Here is an 11,845-nt window from a genome sequence, read left to right as displayed (position 1 = left end):
CATCCCTATCCCACCAATGCAATGTTTTCGTAGCCAACATAACTGCGGCTCAAGCGTACGGCTCAAGCTGACAGCTTATCTTTCAACACAGCAGCATAGTTTTAATGCGGGGTAAGAAAACAAGAAGAAGGAATAACAGTCCCCTGGATGAACCTGGACGTGTTAATGGAATACCTTCTATGGAGATCAAATATACCCATTATTCAAATTAAAAGCGGCCATCTTGAATTTTGAGTCGCCATCATGGATTTCAAAGCGCCATCTTGGATATTGTTGTCGTCATTTTTGGACTCCAGGCATCTTCGCCATATCAAATATAGCCTATTGCATGGCTTTTTAGTCTAAAACTCTATTGAACAGCTGCAATCTTGAATTTTGAGCTTCCATCTTGGATTCCAGACCGCCATCTTGGTTATTATGGTCATCATTTTTGAGCATCAGACATGTTCCCTATTCCAAATTTACCCATATCGTATTGTATAAGAGCCTCAAAATGGATTAAACAGTCGCCATCTTGAATTGTGGGCCGCAATCTTGGATGTTAGACTGCCATCTTGGATACACTGGTCACCATTTTTGGACTCCAGACATCTTCCCAATATCAAATATACGCATACTACATGGTTTTAAAGCCTAAAACACAAGGTTGCCATTTTCGGACCCCATACATCTTTTCCATTTCAAACATGCCCAACCCATATTACATGGATTTAGAGCCTAAAATTCAATTAAACTACAGTCATTTTCAATTTTGAGTCGCCATCTTGAATTATTAGTGACGAGAAATTTTCAAATGCATTCCATAAGAAATTCATAAAACAATTATCCATGAAATTTTACAGGAATAATCGAATCAAACCAAAGCTTTTGATCGTGTATTACACAAAAACTATTAAATAAACTAGCTTCTCAATTTAGGTTTTTAGGTAAAACCTTTTCTCACGCACTTTGTTTTCTCATTTGAAATACCGTAATCCGAGGTCAAGTTGATAATATTGAAACAACTTTTGCAGATAATAGCAGTAGCAATCCAAATATTGCAAAAATGGTTTCCGCAAAATCTGTACCGGGTGGATCTCTATGAAGCTACGTGACAAAATTTTGATGAAAAAATTTAAACTTTAAGTTAAACAATTCCAAAAAAACGGAAAATTGATGTTTTGGCCACTTTTCAGATGTAATTTTTTTACTTTGTATTGAATATTCATGGTGAATATCATTTGGCATTTTTGAAGGTAGTCCGTGACATTTATCTTGTATATTCTAGCTGGTCTATATTCGAGCTGGTCTAGCTGCACAAGTTTTTCATATACTATGTTCTCAGATTGAACTCTAAAATGAGCTGGATAGTGGATGTGGTTGAATTTAGATATGTCGAAATGACATTTTCAGCACTGCTGTGTACCCAGCCACCCACAATTTCAATCGAGGTGCTAGGGTCCAATGAAACAAGTGTGGCACAAAACAAAAAGCGATATTCCGCCGTGTGATCAACACGAATCTCAAACAAGATAATTCACAGCGAGCTCGTTGAACGCGAACGTTGATGAAGATCTCAACCACAAAATCGAAACATTGCACAGTGGAAAAAATCAACCCAAAAAACGGATCTTTTAACGCCGCTTGTTTCGTTGCGTAAAATTGAACATTTCTGACGTAAAAAAGTACGAGAAATCGATTGGTGTTAAATTTATTCACCGCATAGCACGGGAAGTGGTCTATTTTGCTCTTTTTTTTCGTACAAGAAGAGAAGCTAAATGTACTTTCAAACAATATGTACGACTGTAGATCGGTGAGTTCATTACACTCAAGTGACCATTCCGTAACCATTCCGGTGATATTCCGGATTGTACTGGGGTCAGGGGGGTTCCAAATGGTTAAAAGTGATTATTTCGTGTGATCCGGATGTGTCAACTTATTCGAATGTGGTTATCGCAGTTGTGTTTTATTGTTCGTAATGAAAATTCCGCTGAAAATCGGTTCTAACACATTAACACACGAAATAATCACGTTAAGTCATTTCGGCATCCCCCTGACCCCAGTTCAATCCGGAATGGTTCCGGATATTGCATGGTCACTTGGGTGTAATAAACTTGCATCAATTTAAGATCGATTAAGGGTGACTTAAAAAAATTGAATGAAAATTGACGAAATGGCAGCATTTTAAAAATGAGATGTTTGGGATCGGGTACGTGAAGGTTAATAGCAATCATAAGAATAGTGTAAGTAATCATGAGTTGAACCAAATTGCGGCTTTCTGAAGCATCGGGAATTTAGACCGATTTTATCACCCACATGGAAACAATTTACTACGGTAAAGTCTCAGGTATATGAAAGCCACGGGTATTAGCTTTTCATAAAGTGGTAAAAAGTTTACATTTGCACCAAATTTCATTGAAAAATTTAATTATTCGTCAATCGTGATTTTAATCTTAATTTGAACCATCATAATCCAAATTTGAACCAATTTTAATCTAGATTTGAACTACTGGCGACAGCAGCTCGAGCAATTCCCACAACAGCCAATTTCATTCTAAACAACTTAAAATCACATGGATCTGCTAATTCTCATAACCAGTTTTCATTAGGCAATGGAATTTCAACTCAGAATGTTCGGAATTCTTCAGGAATTTGGAAACTAAATTTGGATTTTTCCACCTCTCAAGAGTAAACAAAGCAGCCACTAGCGCAGTCTGCAGGCCAACACTGGAAGCTCGCCCCCATTCACTATAGTTCAAATCTAGATTACAAATGGTTTAATTCAAGATAAGATTCTCCAAGTAATAATTACGTAAATTTGATAATTTTATGGCAAATAATGTCGAATATTTTTCGGTTGGACGATTCTACGATGAATTTGCTTTCAATTAACGTATTCACTTATTGCGTGTGGTACAATGCGTAAGCTGTACGAGTGCACCGAAAATGTGTTTCCCTGGCGGAGAATCATCTTCGGGAGTTGTCCAATTTGTCCCATTTTGCCGTATTTTCATAGGAAAATGTGTATTTATAAGAAACAGATACTGCTAAGGAACATTCAAATTAGTTTCAGATGCACTTGGAAGCTAACAGTAATCATGTGCATGTATTAAAGATCTTTTGTCTATTATACCCTACATGCCCCAAAAATGCTGGATGATAACATGTCATTGATCATTTATTTCATTTCATATATATATACATTGCACAGTGGGAAAAAATATGTATAAAACGCGAATAAATTCTATATCTCTGCTCGGAGTGGATGGATTCGAATGAATTTTTGACACGAACTGCCAAAATCTCTACAGTTTCAGATAAGCAGGGTATCATTCGCCGCACGGTGCTGAAAATCGGTGTATCGGGCCCGTTTTACCCCACTATCTCTCTTTTTCACCTTTTTCGAAAAATGGTGCAAAATAAATTATTTATTTAATTCGTGTTTGTGTAAAAACTTTCGTAGTATCGAATGGAGCTGATTTGGCGCACTGCACGGCCTTAAAAATTGAAATATCTTCAAATAACCACGATATCCCCTATTTCTTTGAAATTTCACATTCATCTTCGCCCGGAGTAGAACGCAGTCCTTAAGAGCAGGATCAACCCTATGTCAAATTGCCGATACTATGCAAGTTTTTACACACATTTTGTAATTTATTTTGTACGCCAGTCGGGAATATATGAGGATTTTCTCAAAATGGTGTGTGTGTAAGAGAGAGTGGGGTAAAACGAGCTAAATAAACTAATTTCCAGCATCGTGCGGCGAATGACACCCTCCCTCAAATTGTAGAGATTTCGGCAGTTTCGTGTCAAAAATTCATTCGAATCCATCCACTCCGAGCAGAGATATAGAATTCATTCGCGTTTTATACATATTTTTTCCCACAGAGATGAGCCAGCCTAGGGCTGCAAATCTCTTAAATAAAGATAATAATAATAAATTTTTTCCCACTGTGCATTGGGGAAATATAAGCATCTGAAATGATTTTCAAGAATTCTTTTGATTGCTATTAACCTCTAATTACACCTGCAGCTATTTTCAACGATCTACAGTCGTGTTTGTTGTTGTTTGATAGTACATTTTGATTCTTTTCTTGTATGAAAAAAGAGCAAAATGGGGCAAAATGGACCATTTCCCGTGCCGTGCGGTGCAAGTACTTAGCACTAATCGATTTCTCGTAATTTTTGACGTCAAAAAATGGTCAGCGGCGTTAAAAGATTCGTTTTTCGGGTCGATTTTCCCACTTTGCGTTGGCAAAGATCTAAAATAATCATTGCTTTTCTGTGACCGAAAGCCCAAATATACCAATAAGTTCAGTTTAAAAAATTAGGATATCGCTGTGCTGATAAATCACGGCAAGCTGCGTTGGGCTATTCACGTCGTAAGGATGAACTAAGGAGAGCCTGGCGACTCTGTGGCAGACCCCGCAAACAATGACGGTTTAAGAGGGCCCAAGAACACTACTGTACGTCCACGGTGACTGGAAGCGATTGGCCCAGGACCGGGTCCAATGGAGAAGGATTCTTCATTTGATGAAGAATAAACGGAGGGATTAGCAGCCTAATAAGTAATGGGGAAGTATGTTATAAGATATTTTGAAATCCAACTCCAACCAACCGCACAAACTGCGATCGGACTGTAAATTTTCCAAATTCTCACTTTCGCCACGGCCACACGCGGGGTATCGGTCGCAGCAGCACCGACGACTGCTGGTGCGAACATCTCAATCTTTGGTGAGGTACCTACCAACATCGCATTGCATCGCGCATCGTGGTTCATTCGCTTGCTTATTCAGTCGCTTCTGGCAATCGCGTCAGATGAATCTCTGTGACTGCGTGATGCTGAAAACCGACGTCGAGAAGAAAATCTATAATTTCAGACAGTTAAGAAGTTGCGCGTCTCTTATTTTTTTCTCCTACATAACAAGTGGAGAGCATAAGGCAGCATCAGTTGGTAGTTTGTCTATCGTGCCAAGATTTATTTTTAATCTAGTTTGGAGCTCATAAATCAGTTCACGGTGGAGCATCACAAACGCATCGAAGTCTCGCGCGCGCACTTTTGTTAGATCACGTGGAAAATTCAAACCGATCGCTGCTGACTGCTGCTGCAGTTCGGTATCGCAGGAGAGAAATCTTTCGCACATGGTTTGGAGACCGCAAACGGTCTGATTGTTGTTGGTGGTGTTTGGAGTTACGTGTTGAACCGTCCGTGGTCGTTGCCAAGTCTGGAGTGGAGAAGATTATCGACTTAATTGGTTTATTAGCTTTTTCTTTGTCGGGTGATTCACCCGTGTGAAGGCTTTGACGAATCGCGCGTTGGATTTTCCCGGTTGAGTGTGTTGTTGTTCTGAAGTGTGGAAAAGTGCGGAAAAAGATTTTCCCTCTTGAAAGCAATCTCGGTTGGTTTCGGTTGGAGAGGAGTTTCGGGTGTGTGTGTGCTCCGGGTATCTGGGTTAATTTGTCAGTTGGATCAGCGCGCACTGTGATCTGGGCTGTCGAAACAAGCGTGTCAAGAATTTCCTCGGTTCCGCGCGCGCCAACCGCGGACATGCAACCCGAAGAGTACGAAAACACTGGCTGGCTGTCGTATTTCAGCCGGCACAAAACGACCTATACGGCTGCTGACATCCATAAAATCAGTAACGAGTTGAATAATGTGCGTAAGAATTTAACGGCGACCCAGTACGCGTACGGTGAACTGAGCAGTGAGTTGAAGGCGTTGAAGAGCTTGCAGGAGCAGCAGCGGCTAAGTGAAGAGTATGAACGTGCCAACAACGGCGGTAAATCCGGCTCCGCCAAATCGGCTGAGAAACGGCTCGCCCAACAGGCGGATGAGATAAAATCCCTGAAAAGTGAATTAGCGGGTTGTAAAAATGATCTATTGAAGCAGATTAATGCGTTGAAAGTGAATGTTAGCGAAACGGTTAAAAAGAAGATCAAAGCCGGTCAGCTTCCGACTGGGGCATCGCTGAGTATCGAAAGTAGAATTATTGCAATCGAGGCCCAGTTGGATCAGCTGGCAGCGGAGAACAGAGATCGCCTCAACGGTCTCGAGTGTCGTCTGAATCAGGTGGAACAGGTGCACGAACGGGACTGTGGTCATGCATTGAAGAAACTAGAGTCGACCACCAGTCGAAAGCTTCAGGAGATGACAAATTTGATAATGGAGCTGCAGCGAAAAATGGATTCGAGCGAAACGAAGCTGGACGAGCAGATCAGGAATCAGAGCATGAGTCAGGATGCGATCTACGAGGAGCTGGATCAGCGGATGGACGTTTTTGCGTCCAAGATGAGGGAGCTGCATGCGAGGATTGCTCATTTGGGACAACGGGATGATATTGGTTCGACGTTTGTTTAGCGTACGCTTATGGAATCTTTGTTGTGCTTACGTGGTAAGTGATTTCTTCATTATGTATATACCATTTACTTTTCCATTCGAAATATATGAAACTAAATAAAGGGTGTCCCGACTCAAATTGCACCACGGAAAATAGTGTATATTTTTTGTTTACATGTATCAAAATGTCTATTTTTTTATTAGCAACAGTTTATTATGTGCAGATGATGCCATACAAATTACATCAAAATCGGTTTAGTATTGACGGAGATATCTCCGACGCGAGAATATTAGATTTTTGGAATCTTGTACACTCATTCTGAAAATGGTTCAGGATATAACTTTACTATTAGTATGTCAAAACGTCTGAAAATTTGTCTATAAGCTTTCAACATAATACATATTAAGTGGTAAAATTTTCATCAACATCAATTGAATACTTATTTTTATAAAATTCAAAACTCAAACCGCTCCAGCGTGAATTTTAGGCACTTCTTCACAATTTTAAAGTCCGTTTGCACTATTTCAACTATAAAACTGTCAATGCGCTGTCAACTGCTGCGATTCTCAATAAAATTTGACAGTGTTAACCTAATATAATAACATGATTTCAATCAAATTTTAAGCTTTTTGGCTTAACAGTTTCAAAGTTAGAAAACTTTGAATGTCACAATACAATAAAACAGTTTTGCATATTACGAATTTGGGCTACTTATACGACCACAGCTTTTTATCCGTTTGACCAAATCGATTGAAATTTTAATACAATATTTCTATATACATACGCCAACTACAGAAAAAATTTCATTGTAATCGGTTCAGTATTTCTGACTTAAGCGTTACATACATATACGTAAAATAATTATTATTTTTATTCTTTGTACAAGATTCACAAAATTTAAATTTCTCGCGTCAGAGATACAGGGGATAGACAAAATGATCGGGACAGGCAAAATTTTCCCATCTCAAAAAATATTCAAATAGCTGTAACTATTCGAAAAGTGCATCAAATATTCTCAAATTTTTACCGTAAGTGGATCAACTAGTTGTGTATCAGTGGACAAAATTTGGAAAAGATCGGGCCATTCTGCACGTAGTTATAAAGATTCTAGAAAAAGGTATATTTATCTGATAGCCAACTTTGAGCTGTTATATCTCCGGATTCAATGAACCGAATGCAATAAAATTTTGACCATTTACGACTTATATAATGAGCTCTGAAAAACGTTTGACTCAACTTGAAATTATTCACAAGAGAAAAAGTTATAGCGATTTAATTTATTTTATGATATTTTAGTAAATTGGTCTATTTTTAATAAGCATCCCATTACTTTTTCAATGAATTGCCGGCTATGTTGTTACTTTCTTTCAAAACATATTTATATTCAAGACAATTAGAGGGAATATAAATGAACTATAGTTAGCATCTTGAATTTTAAAACTATGTTGAAATTTAAGAAAATTTGGTGTTTTATTAGAAAAATAATCTAATCTTTATAATTTTCTTGCGTGTTAAGAATTTTAAGTTAAGTCAAAAGTTTTCCAAACCTCATTATATAAGTCATAAATGGTCAAAATTTCATTGCATTCAGTTCATTGAATCCGGAGATATAACAGCTCAAAGTTGGCTATCGGATAAATATACCTTTTTATAGAATCTTTATAACTTTGTGCAGGATAGTCCGATCCTTTCCAAATTTTGTCCACTGATACACAACTAGTTGATCCACTTACAGTAAAAATTTGAGAATATTTGATGCACTTTTCGAATAGTTACAGCTATTTGAATATTTTTTGAGAAGGGAAAATTTTGCCTGTCCCGATCATTTTGTCTATCCCCTGTATCTCCGTCAATACTAAACCGATTCTGATGAAATTTTGATGGCATCATCTACACATAATAAACTGTTGCTGGTTAAAAAATCAGCCATTTTGATGCATGCAATCAAAAGTTATACACTATTTTCCGTGGTGCAATTTGAGTCGGGACACCCTTTATTCATAGAGGCGAGACTCGATTTTCAGGAGTCGCGTTTCACAACTTCTCATAAAAATATAGGTATACACTCCCCATCAAAACTTTGGGGTCACCCCCTCAAAAACATGTCATTTTTTTAGGCCCATATCTCCGTCAATTTGCGCCCGATTTCAAAACCCTAGGTTTCATTCAAAAGATAATAAGTCAAAGAAACTTTGAACATGATTTAAAAGAAACTTTTTCAAAAAAAAAAAAATGTATGTAAACTAAACTCAAAGTTGCCCCAAATAAAAAAGTGATAATGTGATGATAAGTGATTAACTCTTCATGTCATTGACCAACAGTTTGGGGTCACCCCTCAATATGATGTATCGGCCAAAAGTTTGGGGTCACTATCGTTAAACATGGAAAAGTGATTTGGTGATATCTTCGTCATCTATAGTTCAATTTTAATTCTTTTTGGCTCATTTCAAAGATAATTAACTAAATTTACGTTTGATGTCTTTAACTTAACGTATTTAACGATTTTAGAGTATAAAAATGTTATGTAAAGTTAACACATTTCACCACATTAAAAAAAAAATGAGGCAACTTTACGTCAAGTTTTAGTATGTAAATTTAAACAAATATGTGTGGTTCAATGTCTATGCAGTACCATTCATTATGTTTCAAATAAGCCAAGAAGAATTAAAATTGAATGAAAGATGACAAAGATATCTACAAATCAATTTTCCATGTTTTACGATAGTGACCCCCAAAATTTTGGCCGATACATCTTTTTGAGGGGTGACCCCAAACTTTTGGTCGATGACATCAAGGGTTAATTTACTTAATAACTTTTTTTTTTCTAGATTTTTAAGCTAAGTTCTGTAAAAAGCAGTTGAAAGCTAATAGAAAATTGGTTATATTACCGCTCTCATCTTAAAATTTGGTTGACCCAATTTCCAGCGACACTGCCGTAAGTTTATATTCATTAAAAAAAATGGCAACTTTGGGCTTAGTTTACATACAAAATTTTTTGAAAAAGTTACTTTTAAATTATGTTCAAAGTTTCTTTGGCTTATTACCTTTTGAATGAAACCTAGGGTTTTGAAATCTAACGCAAATTGGCGGAGATTTGGGCTAAAAAAATGACATGTTTTTGAGGGGGTGACCCTAAACTTTTGATCGGGAGTGTATATTTGGCGAATAAGCTTTAGCTGAAATATTGTCAACTTTGATTAGTAATCAGCCAGAATTTCATTTTTGTAAAATGTTTGGGATAGGCAACTTTTTTTTCTTTCACTAAAAAGTTCAAAATGCTGTAACTTTTCATAGAGTGCATCATAAATTCTCAAATTTTGACTGTTTGTCAACCTATTATATGTGCATCATTGATACAAATTTGTTCTCGTAAAACACTATTTTTTAGACAACTAATTTTTGAGCTGTCATATCTCGGAGACCAGTGAACCGATTTAAATGAAATTTTGAACGTTTATCAACAATATATTAATGCTTGATATATCTTTAAAATGTAGGTACCTACTTTTCATACGTTTTAAAAAGGTTATGATGTATTTTAAACACATCTATGTCATTAAATTTTATTTTTTGATTTCCAAAGCTTTTCTACTTTTGTTCTTAAGATATCTACAGTGTAAATATTAAACAATTGTCCGTACAGCAATTATTTGGTCATCATATTGTTTCATTCAAATGTTTATATCTTTTTTATACGTCAATCAAAAAACGCTAAAATTTTGACCAATCATAAACCAAATTTTGAAGCTCCATTTATTGGTAAAATTTTGAGCGAGATCGAATAAGTTTTCTGAAAGTTATATAACTTTTAGTAAAACTTATAAGATTTTTGAACACATTTTTAAAACATTATATCTCAATATGTAATTGATGAAACTTTTTCAATTTTTTTGTGTTACAACTTATACCTAAGGCTTTCATATGCAGATTCATTTGAGGTTTTATATTCACTACAAAAAATATAAAAAATTGTGTATGTTCAGAGTATTTTTTTGGAAATTTATCATATTTTGATCAATAAAAGTGCCACGTGTTTTCAACTTTTTTAAACTCTCTTATTGTAATATGCATATATAGGACCTACTAAACTACATATGAAGAGTAGGTCCTATGCATTTTTCGTTCAGTTAATGCACTTTTTTGGTGGAAAATGTTTGGCAGGTTATATGTGCAAAATATGGTATTTTTTTTAAATATCGTCAACTACATAAGCACATTTTTCATATTTTTGTAGTCAATATAAAACCTCAAACATAGCTGCATATGAAAGCCTTAGGTTTAAGCTGCAACACAAAAAAAAATGAAAAAAAAAAAAACATCAAGTACATATTGAGATATAATGTTTTAATTTTTTTTCATAAATCTTATAAATTTTACTAAAAGTTGTATAACTTTCAGAAAACTTATTCGATCTCGCTCAAAATGCCACCAATGGAGCATTAACATATGATTCATGATTGGTGAAAGTTTATGCGTTTTTGATTGACGTATAAAAAAGTTATAAACATTTGAAAGAAAAATCATTTTGACCAAAAATTTCCTGTGCGGACAATTGTTTGATACACTGTATAATAAAATATATTAGACCCCACTTAGATTGAAGGAAGAACACATTTAGTATTTTTTTGTGCGGTATTGTAAATTTGACTCATTAGAGACTCATATAGAGAAATGGGTGAAAATGTCAAATCGCCATAACTTTTATCAAAGTGTAAAAAGTACTTATGTTTTGAAGAATTTTCAAGCATTAATATATTGTTGATAATCACTCAAAATTTTATTTAATTCGGTTCACTGGTCTCCGAGATATGACAGCTCAAAAATTAGTTTTCTAGAAAATAGTGTTTTACGAGAACGGTTCTAGCTTCGTGAAAGAATAACCAATCAAGCTTAAATTTGTACCAATGATACACATATAATATTTTAACAAACAGTCGAAATTTGAGAATTTTTGATGAACTCTATGAAAAGTTACAGTATGTTGAATTTTTTGAAAGAGAAAAAAAAAGAAAACATTTTGGCAACCCCCTGTATGATCTGAGACAACTATAGGAAACGAAATCGAAGTTGAGATATCATTTTGCTTGACATAGAATGCTGTTTACTTTTTATTATCAACAATAGTAATTCATCGAATCGGGTCTAATTACCCTTATTTTTATGATGTAGTTAGTTTCAAGATTTTTTTTTTTCAAAAATTCATAACGTTGGTCGAATTGACATTTCTTTCTTTTATTTGGAAGATATTGAATTGGAATTTTCAGGATAATTTTATGTACCACACTACCACTCTAATGACGAAATAATAAAAATACGGGTCTTATTATTTTCGATGAATTTTGAGCGCCTTGAAAAAAAAATGCGTAATTGATAATTCTTAAAGTTGCCGGGGCCCGTGGCGTAGTTGGTCACACGTTCGCTTCATATGCGGATGGTCATGGGTTTGATTCCCAGCCCCGGCACTTGCAATTTTTCGTTAGTTGCTTTTCCTCCGAGAGCAACTGACACTGACCCTCTTCTAAGCCCCA

The 11,845-nt window shown here is 35.8% G+C and overlaps 1 protein-coding gene across 1 annotated transcript; it reads left to right on the top strand.

The window, feature by feature from the left end:
• Positions 1 to 4,446: 4,446 nt before the first annotated feature.
• LOC109421048 (uncharacterized) lies at positions 4,447 to 6,389 on the top strand. The gene has a single exon (XM_062855085.1). It carries the CDS (start codon positions 5,528 to 5,530, stop codon positions 6,335 to 6,337), a length of 810 nt encoding a protein of 269 aa, XP_062711069.1. The 5' UTR covers positions 4,447 to 5,527; the 3' UTR covers positions 6,338 to 6,389.
• The last annotated feature ends 5,456 nt before the right edge of the window (positions 6,390 to 11,845 follow it).

Source organism: Aedes albopictus, chromosome 2, assembly GCF_035046485.1.
Source record: "Aedes albopictus strain Foshan chromosome 2, AalbF5, whole genome shotgun sequence".
NCBI classification, from domain to species: Eukaryota; Metazoa; Arthropoda; class Insecta; order Diptera; family Culicidae; genus Aedes; species Aedes albopictus.
This window is presented reverse-complemented; position numbering and strand designations above follow the sequence as displayed.

Coding starts and splice junctions, on each gene's coding strand:
- LOC109421048 (XM_062855085.1), top strand. CDS start 5,528: ATGCAACCCGAAGAGTACGAAAACACTGGCTGGCTGTCGTATTTCAGC.